General features: G+C 50.1%; 2 protein-coding genes across 5 annotated transcripts in view; one reads left to right on the forward strand and one right to left on the reverse strand.

Annotated features, from left to right (window-relative positions):
- Positions 1 to 28: 28 nt before the first annotated feature.
- HNRNPAB (heterogeneous nuclear ribonucleoprotein A/B) lies at positions 29 to 6,807 on the forward strand. 2 transcript variants are annotated; one of them, XM_059175864.1, is made up of 8 exons: positions 30 to 248; positions 336 to 567; positions 1,353 to 1,521; positions 2,191 to 2,349; positions 2,545 to 2,676; positions 4,984 to 5,101; positions 5,764 to 5,904; positions 6,200 to 6,807. In XM_059175864.1, exons 2-8 carry the CDS (start codon positions 359 to 361, stop codon positions 6,268 to 6,270), a joined length of 999 nt encoding a protein of 332 aa, XP_059031847.1. In that variant the 5' UTR covers positions 30 to 248; positions 336 to 358; the 3' UTR covers positions 6,271 to 6,807. The 2 variants fall into 2 exon arrangements, with proteins under 2 accessions (XP_059031848.1, XP_059031847.1); XM_059175865.1 differs by lacking the exon at positions 5,764 to 5,904 and having other exon boundaries at positions 29 to 248.
- The window catches only part of PHYKPL (5-phosphohydroxy-L-lysine phospho-lyase), a 36,678-nt gene continuing 20,196 nt past the window's right edge, over positions 3,628 to 20,109 (reverse strand). The window contains exons 9-13 of one of the 3 annotated variants that reach the window (XM_059175862.1): positions 10,089 to 10,243; positions 9,601 to 9,690; positions 8,339 to 8,469; positions 7,452 to 7,534; positions 3,628 to 4,084 (exon numbers count right to left, since the gene is read on the reverse strand). In XM_059175862.1, the coding sequence (XP_059031845.1) occupies positions 7,485 to 7,534; positions 8,339 to 8,469; positions 9,601 to 9,690; positions 10,089 to 10,243 (426 nt within the window). In that variant the 3' untranslated portion in view covers positions 3,628 to 4,084; positions 7,452 to 7,484. Of the gene's footprint in view, positions 4,085 to 7,451; positions 7,535 to 8,338; positions 9,691 to 10,088; positions 10,244 to 20,109 lie in introns of those variants that run through there. The other 2 variants (XM_059175860.1, XM_059175863.1) reach the window with 2 other exon arrangements.

Here is a 20,109-nt window from a genome sequence, read left to right on the forward strand (position 1 = left end):
GCCCGGCCCCGGCATTATAAAGAGCGCCACGAGTCGGCATTGTCAGGCGGCGGCACCGCGCGGGCGCCAGTGAGCCTGTCTGTCGGTGAGCTCCGTGCGGCGCGGCGGCGAAGGAGGGCGCGAGGTCGCGGCGGCTCCGTCGGCGGACGGAGGCGAGGCCCGGCAGCGCGGGCGTGAGCGCGGCCGAGCCCGCGGCGCCTTTCCGGCGGGTGGGGACGAGCGGGCCCCGCGGCGTCATCGGCGGCGAGGTGAGCGGCCGGGCCCGCGGGCGGCGGGCGGGGGGAAGCCTGGGCGGGAGCCGCGCGGGCCTGACGCGCTGGGGCCACTCGTTGCAGGAGCCGCCGCGCCCCGGCCTAGCATGTCGGAAGCGGGTGAGGAGCAGCCCATGGAGACCACGGGCGCCACCGAGAACGGACACGAGGCCGCCCCCGAAGGCGAGTCGCCGGCGGGGGCCGGCACCGGGGCCGCGGCGAGCGCCGGAGGCGGGAGCTCGGCGCCCCCGGCCAGCAACCAGAACGGTGCCGAGGGTGACCAGATCAACGCCAGCAAGAACGAGGAGGACGCGGGGTAGGTGCGGTCGCGGGCCGACCGGGGCGCCGCCTTTGTTCCGGGGCCGCCTTTTGTTGGCGCCACGCGGCGGGGGGAGGGGCGGGCGGGCGGCCGGGGCCTGCTCGAGGCCCGTCGCCCTGCCCCTCCGCGCCTGACGCCCGCCGCGCCGCCGCTCGCGCCGGAGTTTGCAGGAGTTTTGTTGGGTCGACTTTGGCGCCGCCCCGGGGCTGCTCGCGCGGGGCCGGGGGGCGGGCGGCCCGGAAGGGGGAGTGCGCTCGGACCCGGGGCCGAGCCGGCCTTGGGCTCCGCGGGGCTGCGTGGGCGGAGTTGGCGCGCGCCCCGGCCGTGGCCTCCCTCTCTCCCCCCCACCCCGCGGAGGGCGGAGTCACGGTCTGAACGCGGTCTCCGGCCCCCGGAAGCCTGAGTTCCTGGAGAGCGAGCTCTCGGGGGCGGTGAGGACCGTCCGGGCCGGCGGCTTTCTGTCTTAACTTGCTTGTTAGGCGGATGACTTCGAGTTGTGAAGGTTCGGGGCTTCTGCCCCAGGCCGCAGTGCCCTCCCTTCCGCTGCCCCGTCGCGGACTGCACCGCCTAGAGCTTCTCGCGGCTCACGGTTGTGTGGGAGGGGAGTGAAGATTGGTGGACACTTCCCCAACATAGGCCCCTCGGGGGCTCTCGGGGCAGACCCGCATTCCGGATGGCGGCTTTGCTTACCCGCTAGCACTGAAGGTGGTGGTGTCAGGGCCGGCCCCAACATCACAGCGCTGTTGTAAGGCTCGTTGGCACGTGTGTCTTTACCATTTCAGAAAAATGTTCGTTGGTGGCCTGAGCTGGGATACCAGCAAAAAAGATCTAAAGGATTACTTTACCAAATTTGGAGAGGTCGTTGATTGTACAATAAAGATGGATCCCAACACTGGCCGGTCAAGAGGGTTTGGGTTTATCCTCTTCAAAGATGCAGCCAGTGTGGAAAAGGTAAGCTGGGCGCTTGATGTCAGCGGCATGAAGTTTGTTCTAGGATAGGGTTCTGAGAGCACGATGAGTTTGTGTGTTCTGTAGGTGCTTGAGGGCTTTGGGAAAAGCAGATGTGAGGAACTCTGTTCTGTTTTTGAGGGGATTACAGATACAGATTAAATGGGCCCAGGAAGATTATACTTGGTGTTTATTGGGTTTTTTTGGTGTCACTTCTGGGCAAATCCTTTATCCTGAGGACTAGAATGGAGTCCAAGGTTGCTGTGAATGAAATAGGTATTATTTTAGGTCCATTTTACAGTAAACAAAACAAAGGCCCAGAAGTGTAAGTAGAAAGAGGTCACAGCCAGAAAGGGCTGGATTCCAACCGTAGCAGCCCACCTCCAGCCTGCCTCACTACTGCTTAACTTGCGAAAGAGAGGCTTTGAACTGAGCCAGTGCTCTCTGGGAAAGCGGTGGGGGGAGTTGGGGGAGGTCTCTAGGGGCTCAGATAAACTAGCTGTACTTGGAAGTTTGGAGATGAAGTTGTGTTGCTAAGTCATGTAGGAGTGGAGTATGAAGGGGGTCAAACACTTTTGTGTACCAGTGTTGGGGTCTTCATGGCTCAAAGAGAAGGGGCTTGTTGAGGATGGTGCTGTTGAGTTCGAAGCTCATTTTCTTATGTTGGGACAGGTCCTAGACCAGAAGGAACACAGGCTGGATGGCCGTGTTATTGACCCCAAAAAGGCCATGGCCATGAAGAAGGACCCGGTAAAGAAAATTTTTGTGGGGGGTCTGAACCCTGAAGCCACTGAGGAGAAGATCAGGGAGTACTTTCGAGAGTTCGGGGAGGTGAGTGTGGGACCCTGGTTGGTGGCCTGCTGATTGCCCTGAGGTTGCTCTCCCTGGTCCTAGGCAGCCTTGGCTGGTTATAGCTCTCTGAGGCTTTTTCATTCTGGCCTTTTCGGGTCTTTTCTCCTCAGAGTTCCCTGTAGGCCCTGGGGGGTGGGAAGAGGCATTGGTTCTGAGCTTTGCCTACGTTTACAGATTGAGGCCATTGAGCTTCCAATGGATCCAAAGTTGAACAAAAGACGAGGTTTTGTTTTCATCACTTTTAAAGAAGAGGAACCTGTGAAGAAAGTTCTGGAGAAAAAGTTCCATACCATCAGTGGCAGTAAGGTAAGGTGTCTGTCTCCAGCTCTGTATCTGGCCTTCTGTTGGTGGAGAGCTGGCTCTTACTTAACAGGTGTGCCTCAGGAGTTGGGCTACCTCTCTGGGGCAGTCTGACCCTGCTGGGTTCTGCCAGTGCCTGCTATCCTGATTGGGGCAGATGATCCCATCCTTCAGGGAGTTCTGGGCTGGTAGATTTGGTAGAAACCCAGGATGTGTGGGAGGCAGGAGAAAGGGTCTTTTCTCTGGGCTAGAATATGTTCAGTAGCCCTTTTGATTCCTGATTGAAAGCTAGAGGTTGTGGTGTTCTCCATCTGGCGTCCAAGGTGAATATGGCCTGTACTAAGTCTCAGAAGATTCTAGAACTTCTGTTATTAATGGGTTCGTTTCCTTTGGGTAAAGTTGTTTCTCTTGTGGAGCTTTTTTCTCTCTCCTGTCACAACCAGATCTTTTGTTTGCTTCCACCTGCTCTGGCTCTGGATGTTGGTTTAGTCGGTTTCCACCTCAGATGAGGGTTCTTCCCAAAGCTCCCAGGGTTTTAGTCCACGTGTGTCTGTGGTCAGTTTTGCCTAAGTGAGCGGTGCCTCACGGTGAGAAGTGCCAGCCCTTCCCTCTGAACTCTGGCCAGTAGTGGGGTGGGGGGTGTTGGGGGTGTCTTTCGGTTCAGGTGTTCTCCAGGTGGCAGAGGAGGCAGTTGAGGGTGTGGCTGGCTGGCTGGGTGTGGCAGGTCTGAGCTCAGCAGCAGCCAGATAAGGTGGGACAGGTAGGGGGTGGGGCTTCTAGAAGTCTTAATCCTAGCTGGGATGCAGAATTGGGCCCTTAAATTTTACATCAAATGAGTTGAAGTCTAGGTGCAGCAGCTGGGTGAAGGCTGTTCCCCTAGACATTGACACCCCTCACCCCCCCACTGAATGTGAAATGGCAGGAAGTACCTGTAAGGTAGTCAGTTGCTACTGGTGGTGGGTTTTGAAATAAATGTATTCAGCATTTTTAATTAAACAGAAGACACCAGATGGAATCACTTGGGGAAGATTTCTTGGTTTAGGGTATGCTTGGATGGTGACACATTGTAGAAAATGGTATCTTAGAGGTCCTATTTAGGAGAGTATATGTGTGAGGGTATTTCCTCTAAAAAGTAAACTTCTGATTGACTTGGGCAGGAACACTGGGTGGGAGGTCCTGAACCTGATCCCAGCCGCAGTGGGCAGATTTTGAGCAAAAAGGAAACTGACTCTTTGGCTCCTCAGAGGACACAGACATCTGGCCCTTCCCACCAACAGGCCAGTGGTTGGGAGAAGGGGAGGGGAGAGCAGCGAGGCCCAGGGAGGCCCTGCCCTGAGCCTCAGTGGCTTCCTTCCTCAAAGCCAGAGGTCAGAGGCGCAGCCTCAGCCTGTTGGAGTGGGATGCTTCATTTCTTCTGTAAAGGAAAGGAAAAAAAAAATAAGTTTCCCCCCACTTCTTTTCTAAGGCCCCTGATCTGAGAAGTCAGCTCTGAGGCCTCTTTCCCAGGAGGACGGGGCTGGCCTCAGAGCTGCCCACCTGGTGTGGAATCGGGCTATGCTGGGTTGGCCTCGGCCTCAGGCTCACTGTGCCTTCTCCCAGTTGTTCGATCTGGGCTGCCATCAGCAGGCCTCAAATTACAGCTGTCACCCCAGTAAGTTCTCTGGGGAAAGGTTTTGGCCCAAAGGCCCTAGTGAGTCCTGATCCAGAGATTTTAGTTGTGGTCCCGAGGGTTTCTAGCCCAAATGTGGCTTCCACTTAAGCATGTTTCTTTTGAACTTTTTTAAAAGATTGATTTTAGAGGGGCGCCTGGGTGGCTCAGTGGGTTAAGCTGCTGCCTTTGGCTCGGGTCATGATCTCAGGGTCCTGGGATCGAGTCCCGCATCGGGCTCTCTGCTCAGCAGGGAGCCTGCTTCCCTTCCTCTCTCTCTGCCTGCCTCTCTGCTTACTTGTGATCTCTCTCTCTCTCTGTAAAATAAATAAATAAAATCTTAAAAAAAAAAAAAAAAAAAAAAAAAAAAAAAAAAAAAAAGATTGATTTTAGAGACTGAGTGCACACGCGTGTTGGAGAAACTTTAGCAGGTTCCACTCCGCGTGTAGCCCCATGCAGGACTCAATCTCCTGACTCTGAGATCATAACCTGAGCCAAAAGCAAGAGTTGGGATGCTTCACCTGTGTCCCCCAGGTGCCCCAGGCAGATTTTGTATTGAGCATTTAGTCCCCATGGGCCATCTGAGTCTCCAACAAAGGTCTTTGTCCATGGCCCTGTCCCAAGCTTGTCGCAGTGGTCTGACCTATTGTCCTCTCTTCTTGCAGTGTGAGATCAAGGTGGCCCAGCCCAAAGAAGTCTATCAGCAGCAGCAGTACGGCTCTGGGGGCCGTGGGAACCGCAACCGAGGGAACCGAGGCAGCGGCGGTGGCGGTGGAAGCGGAGGTGAGTGGAACCTGGCTGAGCAAAGATGGGGCCCTGCCTGCATGGAGCCCCCGTGCCTGTCTTGGGTGGGGGGGGTTCTTGCTGGCCTCTGGCGTTTGGTGCACCAGGCCCGGCGGGTCATGCTGTGGCTGCTGCTTGGTGTGGAAGAGCCTGGCTCTTGCGGCCTGGGGCCCCAGGGCAGAAGGGCCTTTGCATTGCAGTCAGGGTGCGGGGGTGGCGGGCCTGAGGGGCACGCTGGGCTGGGTGGCGGGCCTGAGTCTCGGTACACCCGTGGGCGGGTGGGCAGAAGGTAGGGCAGGGCTGTGCCGGGCACTTTACCTCCTTCTGTCCAGGCCCCTCGGACTCCAAAGCCTAAATGTCCTCCTTTTTAGGGCCGAGCTGCCAGGGAGTGTGGGGGTGAGGAGAGGGAGATGTGAGAGAGTGAGCTCCTGCTTATTTGCCCCAAGTGCAGTTAGCCGGCAGGGCCCTCCTGGCCCTCAGAGCCCCGGCTTGGGCCTCAGATGCAGGGCGGGGCCCAGAGCCCCTGACGCCAGACAGCAACCCCCTGGTTTCTACCTGAGTTGCCATAGTGAGCCCGCCACCCGAAGGGCAGGATTTCCTCCATCCTCGCTCCTGCGTGTGCTAAATGGTCCCTGGGCCCCTGGGCCCTGCTCCCCCCACAGGTCAGAGTCAGAGTTGGAATCAGGGCTACGGCAGCTACTGGAACCAGGGCTACGGCTACCAGCAGGGCTACGGGCCCGGCTATGGCGGCTACGACTACTCGCCCTATGGCTATTACGGCTACGGCCCCGGCTACGACTACAGTAAGTAGGAGAGAGGGAGGCCCTGGCCGCTCACCCCCAACCCCGGGAGGCAGGACAGACAGTGCAGGGGCCACTGGCAGCAGGGGCTTTGGAGTCGGACAGGCTGGGCTTGGGGGCCCGGCGCGGCCACCACAGGAGGAGGCACTTGAGCCTCTGGGCCTCAGGAAGGCAGGGCGTGGCCCCTTCCGTGCTGGCCTGGGGTGCGGGCTCTGGTGTGGTGGTACAGCAGGCGCCAGGCTCGGGGAGGGCTCGGGCAGATGGCACCGCGACCCATGCATGGCCTTCTTGTCCCCAGGTCAGGGTGGCACGAACTACGGGAAGAGCCAGCGCCGCGGTGGCCACCAGAACAACTACAAGCCGTACTGAGGCCGTGGCCGGACGCCCGCCCGCACACGCTCTGTCCGGATCTTGAGAGAACACAATTATGTACCAAATTTAACCTGGCGTACTTTCTATGGCCTGTCCCATGTGCATCTTATTTAAAATTTCCCCCTTGGAAATCACTCTCCTGTTGACTATTTCCAGAGCTCTAGTTGTCGTAGGCAGCGTGTGGGGGTCTCTGAGGCCAGAGCGGCGTTGGAGGGCTAGTTTTAGGCCCGGGTCCCCCAGGGCCGGCTGGGAGGGTCCACTGCCCGCCACCGCCCGCAGCCTGGACCTGTGGACCCTGGTTGTAAAGAGTAAACTGTATCTTAGGAAACCAGTGTCACCTTTTTTTCACCTTTTAATTTTATATTATTTGTGTCATACATTTCCTGTTAATGGAAGTGTTAATTTTACTGTACTTTTTGGTACCTTTTGGGAATCTAATGTATTGTAAGGTATTTTACACGTGTCCTGATTTTGCCACGACCTGGATATTGAAGCTATCCAAGCTTTTGAAATAAAAATTTAAAAACCCCCAAAGCCTGGGTGAGTGTGGGGCATGCTGTGAAGAGCGGGGAAGGGCCAGGCGCTCCTGAGCCTTCGAAGCTCTAGTTGCCTCTATGACCAGACAGCAGTCCTGGCAAGCGGAGCCTGGACGTTGGGCACTGCTGGGGCACTGCTTGTAAGGATGGGTCCTGCCTAGGACTTTGAGCCCTTTTAGAGGAAGTTTTAAAGGACTTCTGACTGGAGGCAGCTTCAAGGGGGTGAAGGAAGTACTGTGAGGGGTGCTGCTCCCAGAGCAGTGGGGGCTGCGGCAGCTGCAGCTGTCTCTCCTGGGCACCTGGAAGTGGGATTCTGGTCTCCTAGCTGAGGACAGTGGGAATGTGCCCAGGAAGGCAGTATCCTAGGGGCCAGCTGGACTGAACACAAAGTGCCCCCTCCTGGGTGGCCCAGAACAGTTTTGCCCCCTGTGGCAGAGTTGAGCTACTGGCTGGACTGGGGCACCCCAGGGCTATTTTCCATTCCTTCTAGAAGGAGAACTGGCTCAGGGAGGAAGGTGCTAGTCCTGTCTTCCCCGTCAACTATGGGGAGATGTTTCTGAAGAAAACCTGGTTAAGAGCAAGGTTTGGCTTGCTGAGGGTGAGGGCCACAGCCATGGGTCATGAGGAGCAAGGCCTACTCACCCAAGGAAGGAAGACGCAAGTGCCAGGGCTGGTTTAGGGCCGGAGCCTCAGTGTCTCACAACTTCTCACCTTTTTTTCCATGTCTGAAAAACAGCACAAAGCCCCCGGCCCCGTGCCCCCACAAGTGCTTAGCCTTTGTCCAGCATCCAAGCTTTTTGGACTCCTTGTCCAGCCCTTTGACCAAGTGTACAAACCACAGGGTCAGCAACACTCCCCAAAAGACAAAGCCAGGTGTCAGTCAGGTTGCCCCAAACATTCAGGCTCAATGGCAGCCCCTCTGCCCAGGAAAGTAAAGGCAAGTCTGTGCCTGCTCAGCCCCTCCTCCTGTGGCCTCCCCACAAACACCCTACTTCCTCCAGGCAACCCACCTGCAGAGGTGGAGGAGAGGGAGGGGTGCCTGCCAGGAGGCGGGATTTTGCCCACCGCCCACCCCTGTCCGTGTGGCATAGCAGAGACCTGTCCGTTCTATTGTTCCAGGTGGCCTGGTGAGTGCATTTAGGGCAGACCCCACACTGATCTGACATTCCTAGCGGGGTGGAAACCTAGGGAAGAATTTCCTTTTGCATTTCATCAATCCTGGGTGCAAATCTCAGTCCAGCACCTTAGCTGCTGAGGGGGCACTAGCCTTCAAGGAGAGCACAATGTTCCTGCCATATAAATCCCTGCTGTGTCACTAGGTGATTGCCTTGCCTCGTGTTGCGTCCATGCTGGTGCTACTCAGGGCTCAGGAAAGCCCTCCACACCACAGCTCCTTGTTCCCTGCGCTGTCTCAAAGACTCCCGACTCACTATAAAGTCTCCTTCCCAGGCACTCTGGAAGGTCCTAGCTCCTGGCCCCAGGTTGGGCTCAAGAGACATGGTCAGCTGCTCCTCGGACCCCCAGCTCACCTGTCAGGATGGTATCCATCTTTGCCACCACGTGTCGCGCATTGTCCACACTGAAGCACATTGGGGGTTTAAATTTCAGGACATTCCGCCCAGGGCCGTCTGTGCTCAGCAAAATGTAGTTCTCTTTCAGCCTGTGAGGATAGGACATGGCAAGGCCCTGCGGCCCAGCAGCCAAGGAACCCTTCACAGAGCCTCAAAGTCTGGCCTGGCTTCAGCCAACCAGCCCCTGGGAGCCCCACCCCAGACCAGGTCCCACAGGGACACAGCACTGGCTACCTCCTCCCGAACTGCCTGCCTGCTGGTCCTTGTTCACCCAGCACTAAGGGCTCCTGTGTGGGGTGCCCTGCACCTGGCCCTGAGCCTGCCACCCTCCATCCCACCCCTACACCCCAAGCAGGGGCCTCCTCTCATCCAGCCCTGGAGTCCCGGCCTGAGCCATGACAGGCTGTGGTTAGGACGTGGCCAGCCAGCATTCCTGTACCGCACCGATGCTGCTGGGCTGATACAGCGAACCCCTGTGCCCCCTCCCCAGCTCCAGGAACTTCTCTGCCAGCCCGGTTCTGCTTCCTGCCCCAGAGTCATCTGGACATCTCAGAGGACTCTGCAGTTTTCATTTCCAGTTCTTTCTAGGAAGATAGCTTCACCTCCTTAATAGTAATGGTACCTAAGGACATTAACAGTCCACGTTTGCACTTCAACCTGGGAAGGTCATTTGGCCAGAAAGAAAGGGTCTGAGGTGATTGTATTTACATTCTGACCACGACTTCCATTCTCTCTCATTTATTCCCTGGGGTCCTCCAGATGCCTGCACCCAGACAAGGAGCAGGAGACCTGTCCGTACCAAAGAAAACCCGGCTGCTGTGCCCATGGGGAGCCCCAAGTCTGGCTCTGCCACGGGCCCTGGCATGGCCGTGAAAGTAGCAGCTTCCCCAGGGCAGCCAGGTGCTGTGGGACGTGGCTTTATGGTCTCTGAGCCCCTGTGGTGCTCGCATCCTCGGCTGGGAACCGCCCACACCCATATGAGGCCCTGCCACCAGGCACTGGCCACCAAGCGGACCTGGCCACTTTATCAGTGTGTGGAGTCGGGGTGGGGGTACACAGAAGGGGGGCCCCTTCCCCGCTCTGGCCCCGATGCCAACTCCTTCAGGCAGCCCTCTGTGGCCCTGAGGGCCCAGGGACACAGTGGCAATGGCAGAAGCAGGACAGCAGTTCCTTCCCAGTCAGGGGACACTGCAGAGGCAACTCGGTTCGAGAAATAGTACCTGGATACCACGTAGTTTGCCTCCTCAGTTGCTGGTGTCCTTGTCGCTGTGTCTTTGATCAGGTCCACACCGATAAAGAGCCCGATGCCCCTGGAATGGAAAGGCAACATCTTAGGAAGCCAGGCCGGAGGGGCCATGGGCCCTTGTGCTCCCCCTCTGGCTGGGCCTGCCCAAAGCACCAGTCCTGTGCCTCCGCTTCCTGGGGAGCCTGAGGGCTGCACAATCCTTGGAGGGTGGAGGGTGGTGATGCAGTGCCAGCAAGTGACTTTGAGGAGAGGGGCCCCAGCTGTGACAGAGGAAAGGTTGGGGGCCAGGGCTGTCTGCCCCCGGTTTCTCCTGCCCTAGAAGCGCCATCTCGGGCAGCAGCACCCCTCAGAACTTTAGTTCCTCCTTTGTGGAGAGGGGTGACAATGAGGTGACAAAAGAAACCATGCTTGGCCCCGGGTTGGTGTTCAGTTAGCAGGTAAGGAGTGCTGTCCGAGCCTCACCTGACGTCACCGATGATGGGATGCTTGGCTTTCTGCTGTCGGAGGAGCTCCATGAGGACACTGCCCACAGAGGCAGCGTGAGCCCGCAGCTGCTCCTTCTCTAAAACATCCAGAACGGCCAGGCCCACGGCACAGGACACCGGGCTGCCCCCAAACTGAGTCAGGGGACAAAAGGTGGGTCAGAGGCCCATAAAAGTGGGACCTGCTCCAGGGAGCGTGAGGGCTGCAGAAGGCCACACACATTCCAAGGGCAGTGACAGGCACAGGCCTGAAGCCCACAGAACTCCCGAGTACTTGGGGATAGACGGGGTTCTCCCGAAGCCCCCAAAGGCTGTCCTCTTGCCTTTCCCAGTGCTAATGTGACTGGGACTCAGGGAAGCCATGCCAGGGGGTACAGAAGGATCTTCAAGAGGCAGAATTGGAGGAGAGGCTGTACTGTGCATTCCCACAGAGCTGCCTTCCACTGAGAGGCTGTAAGGTTGGGGGGGTGGCGGGGGGAGATGTCCCCTCCGGACACCTGGGAGCTCTTGCACCCTTTCTCCCACCGGCCCTGCAGGTGTCCGAAGGGGGACCTGTGTTACAGAGAGGGAAGAGTAAGGGTGTCTTTTGTAGACCATCTTTTTAATTTTTTAAAAACTATATTTAAAAAGAAAACTTTACTGGGGCGCCTGGGTGGCTCAGTGGGTTAAGCCGCTGCCTTCGGCTCAGGTCATGATCTCGGGGCCCTGGGATCGAGTCCCGCATCCAGCTCTCTGCTCAGCAGGGAGCCTGCTTCCTCCTTCTCTCTGCCTGCCTCTCTGCCTACTTGTGATCTCTCTCTCTGTCAAATAAAAAAAAAAAAAAAACTTTACTGAAGTAGAGTTTACACACAATAAGCTGCAAATATTTACAGCACAGTGCGATGAGACAAGTACGTATACCCGTGGTGCCCCCACCACAATGAAGAGACAGGACATTTCCATCCCGTCCCAAAGATCCTTGTGCCCCTCCACTGCTGGCTCAGGTGACCACTGACCTGCTTTCCGTCACCACAGTTTTGCTGTTTCTGGAATGTTCTCTCCTGTGCCTGGGTGCTTCTGCTTAGCATGTTTTTGCGATTTCCCATCTCATCCTGTGTCTCAGTAGCATGTTCCTATTACTGGTGCACGGAATCCCACTGTACAGACATACCATTCTTTGTTTCTCTAATCTCCTGTTAATGGTCCCTTGGATTCTTTTGATTTTTGGCTATTATGAATAAAGCTGTTTAAGAATATTGATAACAAATATTGGTGTGAACAGATGTCCTCATTCCTCCTGGGTAAATATCTAGGAGTGGAATTGCTGGGTTGTAATCATAAATGCAGACTTGGCTTCATAAAAAACTGAAACTTTCCCGAGGTGCTTATATCATGTTATGTTCCCACCGCTAGCCTACAAAATTTCAGGAGAGCTCCCATCCTCAAAATGATTTGGAATTGTCAGGTTTTTTGACTGTAGCCATCCTAATGGGTGTCTGGTTGTGTCCTGTAGATCATCTTCAAACTGGGTGAGCAGAGCCCCGTATCTGAGATCATAAAAAGCCATGAGGCAGATTTCTGATATGTCCAAATTATGTGTGGAATGGACACACAGGATGGACTGAGGCTACTTACTGTATAATGCTATTAACCATGAACTTGTTAAAAGGTGGAGTGTAGGTATTAATAGCATCTTTTGTTTAACCCACTGAGCCACCTTGGCGCCCCAATAGCATCTTTTGTTTAGAATCATGACATGGCCAAGGCAATGAATGCTGAACTACCACGGTAGGTAGGTCGTTGTCCCAAGATCACCCCAGAGGAGCAACAGGAAGAAAATGAACAACAGGAAGAATGAGCAGGAACAAATGAGCAACAGGAAGAAAATGAACAAGTTCTGGGAATCCAGAAGGTCATGTCTACACAGAGGGATATGCGCACGCCCTGTACCTTATGCATGTTAGGGAAGGACCTGAAAAGCTCTAAGCTCTCGCCATTGGCTGCCTTGAGGCGCTGCAGAAGGAGGAAGGAAAGGCTGAGACAGTTGTGAGCTGCTTGGCTGAGTAGTAGTCAAGGCATGGGACCTTCTATCTCACACACATGGGACCACTTGTCAAAGGCATCGAAGGAGCTATCTGTCCAATCACGAGATGATCACTAAGCCAACCAAAGACTACAAACTTTACACAGTTCAGAAAAGGCACTAAACGAACAACAATAAAAACACCATACGGAGGGAATATGATTTCTAAAGTTGACAGAATATATTACTTAACATGTCCAAGAGAAAATCATGAAACTTCCAAGCAAAGAAGAAAGCATGACCCATATATGGGGGTGAGGAACAGTCCCATAGACACTGTCCCTGAGGAAGCTGAGATAGAGATCTTCTTAGACAAAGACATTAAATCAGATGTTATGCTTGTATTAAAACAACTAAATGAAACCATATTGCAAGAACTCAAAAGCAAAGCATGAAGACAATGTCTCAGCAAACATGAGTATCACTGAAGAGAAATTTTAGAAAAGAACTACAGAGAAATTCTGGAGTTGAAAAGCACAGTAAGTGTAATGAAAAATTCACCAGACAGGCTCAACAACAGATTTGGGCAAACAGATGAAGGAATCAGCAAATTTGAAGATAATGTCAACTGAGACTGTCCAGTCTGAAAACCAGAAAGAGGAAATGAATAGAGCTTCCACAGCCTGTGGGACACAATGAAGCAAACCAACATCTGCATATGGGGGGGTCCCAGAGGAGAGGAGAGGGAAAGACACCCAAAGACAAAGAGGGTGGGAGAAATGGGTAAAGGTGGTCAAAAGGCAACACATTTCCAGTTATAAAATAAGTAGGTCATGGGGATGTAATGAACAGCATGGTGACTACAGCTAGTAATATTGTATTATATATTTGAAAGTTGCTAAGACAGACCTTTTTAATTTAATTAGCCAACATACAGTACACCATCGGTTTCAGATGTGGAGGTAATTCACCAGCTGCATATAACACTCAGTGCTCATCATATCATGTGCCCTACTTAATGCCCACCACCCAGTTATCCCATCTGCCTCTGCCCCCAACAACTGTTTGTTTCCTAGAGTTAAGAGACTTTCATGGTTAAGACACATCTTCAAAGTTCTCTTCATAAGGAAAAAAACTCTACTATGTGACGATGGATGCTAACTAGACTTGTGATCATTTCACAAGATACACAAATAACTGAATCATTATGTTGTGTGAGACTAATAGAATACTGTATGCCAATTATGTCTCAGTGGATAAAAGACAAACGTGCAGTAAGCAAGAGACAACAGATTTGTCTTGTGCAGGAGCTGGGCGACAAGATTAACAGCTGAGTCCTCATCAGAAACCATGAAGGCCAGACGCAGTGGGATGACATATTTAAAGTAATCAAAGAAAAAGACTGCCAGTCAAAAATTCTACATAAAAGCATCCTTTCAAAATGGGGAAACTAAGACAACTCCAGACAAATAAAAACTGAATGTGTCCCGAACATATACTTCACAAAAAATACTAATGGTATGTCTTCAGACTGAGATGAAAAGACACATCGGATAGGGACACCTGGGTGGCTTAGTCGATGAAGCCTCTGTCTTTGGCTCAGGTCATGATCTCAGGGTCCTGGGATCGAGTTCCACATTGGGCTCTCTGCTCAGTGGGGAGTCTGCCTCTTCCTCTCCCTCTAACTGCTTCTCCCCCTGCTTGTGCTGTCTCTCTCTGACAAATAAGTAAATAAAATCTTAAAAAAAAAAAGACATCAGATAATAACTCAAGTCCACATGAATAAAGAGGACTAATAAAGACACAAAGGGGTTGAAAGCAGAAGGGTGGAGAAGGTACACCATGCAAACAGGAACGAGAAGAGTCAGAGTAGCCATACTAATATCAGACATAAAAGATGTGAGGATTACAATTGCATTAGCAACAGAGAGAAACATTCCATAATGCCACAAAGCAATCTATCAAAAGGATTTGATAACCATTACAAATTCATTTGTACTTAAAAACAGAGCCTCAAAATACATAAAGCAAAAACTGACAGAAGTAAAAGCAGAAACGTACCATTCAGGGACCAATGGAGAGTTCAGTCTTTCATTTTCAGTAACTGACAGAACTATACCGGAGATCAACATGGAAACAGAGGACTTGAAGGACACTATAAGTGGACTAGACCCAACAGACAAATACAGAGCACTCCAAAAAAGCAGAAAAAATCCTCTTCCCAAACACACCAATGGATCAAAGAAGTTGCAAGGAGATTTTAAAAATATAGATGAATGAAAATGAAAACATACAAAAACTTACAGGAGCAAAAGTAGTACTAATATGAAAATTTATGTCTGTAAACATGTATGTCAAAAAAGAAAGTTCTCAAGTGAATAGTTTAACTTTCCACTTTAAGAAAACATAAAAAAGAGCAATCAAAACCAAAAGCAAGCAGAAGGATGGGAATCCTAAAGATTGAAGTGGAAATAGAAATGCAGAAAAACAATAAAAAAGAATCAGCAAAATCAAAAGTGGGTTCTTCTTCTTTTTTTATTTTTTTAAAGATTTTATTTACTTGAGAGAGAATGAGAGAGAGAGAGCATGAGAGGAGAGAGGTCATCGGGAGAAGCAGACTCCCTGCCTAGCAGGAAACCTGATGTGGGACTCGATCCTGGGACTCCAGGATCATGACCTGAGCCAAAGGCAGTTGCTTAACCAACTGAGTCACCCAGGTGCCCCCAAAAGTGAGTTCTTTGAGAAGATCAATAAAATTAACAAACTTCAGCTAGACTGACCAAAATAAAGGCTCAAATGTCTAAAATCAGAAATGAAATAGGACCCATGACCACCAAACTAACAAACTTAATGAAGACAAAAGGATTATAAGGGAATCATATGAACAAATGTACAGTGACAAGCTAAATCACTAAGATGAAATGCACAAATTCCTAGAAAATAAAAAATACTGACACTGGCTCAAGAAGAAACAGAAAATCTAACAGACATATGCAAGTAAAAAGAAAAAAATACTAATAAGAAGTTCCTACAAAGAAAAGCCTAGAACCAGACGGCTCCACTGGTGAATTCTACCACAATGTTTAAAGAAGAATTACCGCCGATCTTTTGAAAAGCCTCCCAGAAGACAGAATGGGCATAGACATTTCCCAGCTCATTCTTTGAGGCTGGTATTACATCCTGATACCAAAACCTGACAAAGACATCAAAAGAAAACTACAGATCAGTATCTCTTAAGAATACAGATGTGGAGGAAAGGTTCAAGACAGAAGTATAGGAAAATCCTGAGCTCAGCTCCTCCCAGGGACACAACAAATCGACAACTACATACAGGATCATTCCCTCTGAAGGGGACCGAGAAACTGGATGAACAGAAACTGGATGTTCCTTCTCTGCAAGAAGGGACAGCAATGAGACAGATGGGAGAGACAGAGATACACAGGGGGCAGCATTTCGCAGGCAAGAGGGATCTTAAAGGCACAAAACGTTTTCCCTGAGGAGTGAGAGATTTGAGCTCCACATCAGGGACTCCAACCCTTAGATCCTGAACAAAAGAGACAAGATGCCCAAACACCTAGCTTTTAAAAACCAACAGCGAGTACATCTCAGAAACCTCTAGAACTATAGGGAAATGAGAACTTACTCTTTTTTTTTTTTTTTTTTTAAGATTTTATTTATTTATTTGACAAAAGAGATCACAGAGAAGCAGGCAGAGAGAGAGGAGGAAGAAGGCTCCCTGCTGAGCAGAGAGCCCGATTCGGGGCTTGATCCCAGGACCCTGGGATCATGGGAAGGGACCATGCCTGGGAAGGCAGAGGCTTTAATGCAGAGCCACCCAGGCACCCCAAGAACTTACTCTTAAAAAGCTTACACATAGATCAACTTGACTTGGAACTTTACACTCTAGTGTAAAACACCAGATCGAACGTTACATGGGCTGCAGGTGAAGGAGTCCCACTTACTAATCTTGGAGGGTCTGTTGGAACCATAGGAGGCAGCTGGGCCCCTCTGCAAGGACTGACACAGTGGTGGCAGCCATTTTTGCTATCCTCTTCTGCTGTTCTGATCCTGGCACTGGTGGGTACCATTCTGGAACCCTCCCTCTAGACTGCTAACCCTAGCCAACTATGCACCTCAGCTGGGCTTCACAGCTGACCGACAGCCCCTCCCGCCAGCATGCTCACAGCAATACTAGCCGGGCAGGGGACCAGCCCCACCCAACAGCGCACCCACAGTAGCTGCAGGCCTGCCACAACATGAGGTGGCACACAGCCCACATAGGGGACACCCCTGGAGCACCTGGCTTTTGTGGCCAGGAGGGACTTTACTTCTGGGCCCCACAGGACATCTTCTACATAAGGCCACTCCTTCAAGATGGGGAGATATAGTTGAACTACCTAATAGATACAAACAAACACAGAGAATTGAACAAAATGAGGAGACAGAGGAACATGTTCCAAATGAAAGAACAAGACAAAAACCTCAAAAAGAATTAGATAAAACGGAGATGCTTATCTACTCATCCACCCAATAAAGAGTTCAAAGTAATAGTCGTACAGATGCTTACCATACTTGGGAAAAGAATGGATAAACATAGTGAGAACATCAGCAGAGAGAGAGGAAACAAAACAAAACAAAACTAAACTAATCAGAGCTGAAGAAGACAATAATAAAAATGAGATATGCACTTGGGGGAATAGACAATAGATTAGATGATAAAGAAGAATGGATCAGTGATCTGGAAGACAGGGTAATGGAAATCATCCAATTAGGACTGTAAAAAGAAAAAAACTAAAAAAGGAGGATAGTTTAAGGGACCTCTGGGACAACATCAAGTGTACTAACACTCATTGCCTGCAGTTCCAGAAAGAGAAGAGAGAGTAAAGGGACAGGACACCTATTTGAAGAAATAATGGCTGAAAACTTCCCTAACCTGGCAGAAGAAAGAGACATACAAGTCCAGAGAGCACAGAAAGTCCAAGATGAACCCAGAGACTGCACCAAGACACATTATCATTAAAATGTCAACAATTAAAGGTAAAATTAAAAGCAGCAAAAGAAAAGGAACTTGTTATATATAAGGGAACCCTGATAAGATTATCAGCTAATTTTTCAGCAGAAACTTCATAGGCTGGAAGACAGTAGCACAGCATATTTAAAGTGCTGAAAGGAAAACAAAAAAACCTTACTATCAAGAATACTGTACCTGGCAAGGTTATCATTCAGAACATAAGCAGAGATAAAAGAATTTCCCAGACAGCAAAGCTAGAAGTTCATCATCACTAAAGTGGCTTCACAAAAAATATTAAAGGAACTGCTTCAAGCAGGAAAGAAAAGACAGTAACTAGATAAGGAAATCTATGAAAGAAAACACTGGTAAAGGCAACCACACAGAAAAGGTAGTGGATCAACCACTTATAAAACTGAGGATTAAAGACAAAAGTACTAAAATCAACAACATCTCCAACAATAAATGAATACACAAAATAGAAGTAAAATATGCTATTGAAGATAAAATGTATGTGTGTGGGGGGTGGGGATTTATTTATTTATGAAAGATTTTATTTATTTGAGAGGGAGAAGGAGGAAGGGACAGAAGGGGAGAGGGTGAGAGGGCTAGACAGAGCAAGAATGAGCACAGGAGTAGGGGTGGGGAGGTACAGAGGGATAAGCAGAGTCCCTGTTGAGCAGGGAGCCTGGTGCAGGAATCAATCCCAGGACCTGGAGATCTTGACCTGATCCAAAGGTAGACACTTAACTGACTGAGCCACCCAGGTGCCCCCAAATGTGGTATTTTTAGAATGAATCTGAACTTAACCACCAACTGAAAATAGACTGCTATACACAGATTGTTATACATGAACCTCATGGTAACCACAAACCCAAACCCTGGAATAGATACACAAAAAATAAACAGACAGGAATCTAAACATAACACTAAAAAATCATCAACTCACAAGGGAAGAGAGTAAAGAAAAAGGAATAGAACTGGAAAAACAACCAGAACACAGCAAACAAAATGTCAGTAAATACATACCTATCAATAATTACTATAAATGTAAATAGAATAAATAATCCAATCAAAAGACACAGGGTAGTTGCCTTTTTTTTTTTTTTTTTTGAGATTTTGTTATCATTTGTGAAGTTAAAAACAAGCAATAAAAGGTAAAAATTGCCATACATTTTTTTGTTTTGTTCTCAGTTTCAATGTCCTCTTAAATGGTGGGAAACCCAAGACCAGTCCCGGGATGGGGAGTGGGAGGGGCTGTAGGGGAGCTGAGCAAGGCAGTGGGGAGGAGACAGGAGGAGCAGAGGCCAAGGGGACTGACCTGGGGTGGGGGTGGGTGGGGGAGGGGGCCTCCAATATCAACACCTGGTCTGAGGAATGTTTCAACTCTAACTAAAAAAAAAAGAAATAGGAGGAGTTACTTTTTTTCCTTTTTAAAAGTTTATTTTAAAAACATGAAGGGGGGAGGTGCCTGAGTGACTCAGTGGGTTAAGCTTCTGCCTTCTGCTCAGGTCATGATCTCAGGGTCCTGGGATCAGCCACACATCGGGCTCTCTGCTCAGCAGGGAGCCTACTTCCTCCTCTCTCTGCCTGCCTCTCTGCCTACTTGTGATCTCGGTCAAGTAAATATATAAAATCTTAAAAAAAAAAAACAAAGACAAAAACATGAAGAGGGCTAAGGGTGAAAGGAAGAAAATGAACTGCTTTCCCCTGAAAGAGGCACCTTCAGGAAGGGATAGAGATTCACACACACACACACACACACATATAATATATATAATTTTATAAAATATACACAATTATATATATAGTTTTATAGGTTTTGATTTTTGAGTTTTTTATATTTAAAAACAATTTTTTTGGCGGAGATTTATTTCTATATTCTACGGCTGGCTCAACATGAAAGATACCAATTTTGAAAGAAAAATGCATGACACACACAGAATTAGGGAGAGAGTGAGAGCCCAGCATTGCCCAAGGCCATGACCTTGGCGGCATGGTGGGTACCCTGTGTCTTTTGATTGGATCAAGTCCCACATCGGGTTCCCTGCTGCTCTCTGGGCTTCTGTCTCTCTCTCTCTCTGGAATACATAAATAAAATCTCTTTATTTAGAAAATAAAGATTTTATTTATTTATTTGAGAGAGAGAGAGACTGTGAGCATGAGCAGGGGGAGGGGCAGAGGGAGAGGAGGAAGCAAGCTTCCCGCTGAAGCCTGACATGGGGCTCGGTTCCAGCACCGTGAGATCATGACCTGAGCGGAAGGCAGACACTTAACCAACTGAGCCCCCCAGGCGCCCCAGACAAAATAAACTTAAAAACAAAAACTGTAATTAGAGACAAAGAAGGGCATTATATAATGAAGGGATCAATCCAATAAGAAGATAAAACACTTGTAAATATTTATGCTTCCAACAGAGGTGCACCTAAATATATAAAGCAAATATTTTTTTTTAAAAGATTTTATTTATTTAATTGACAGAGAGAGATCACAAGTAGGCAGAGGCAGGCAGAGAGAGAGGAGGAAGCAGGCTCCCTGCTGAGCAGAGAGCCCGATGTGGGACTCGATCCCAAGGACCCTGAGATCATGACCTGAGCCGAAGGCAGTGGCTTAACCCACTGAGCCACCCAGGCACCCTATAAAGCAAATATTAACATATGCAAAGGGAGAGACTGCCGGTCATACAGTAATAGTAGGTGGACTTTAACACCCCACTCACTCCAGTGGACAGATCATCTAGCCAGAAACTAAGGAATCACTGGGCTTGAATGACACATTAGACCACATGGACGTAACAGAACATTCAGAATATTCCACCAAAAAACAGCACAATACACATTTTTCTAAAGGGAACATGGAACACTCTCTAGTACAGATCATAAAAAAGGCCATAAAACAAGTCTCAATAATTTTAAGATGAATGAAGTTACAAGTATCTTTTCCAACCACAACAGTATGAAAGTAGAATCAGTTAAAATAAAAGAATGGGAA

Source organism: Mustela lutreola, chromosome 5, assembly GCF_030435805.1.
Source record: "Mustela lutreola isolate mMusLut2 chromosome 5, mMusLut2.pri, whole genome shotgun sequence".
In the NCBI taxonomy this organism is placed as follows: domain Eukaryota; kingdom Metazoa; phylum Chordata; class Mammalia; order Carnivora; family Mustelidae; genus Mustela; species Mustela lutreola.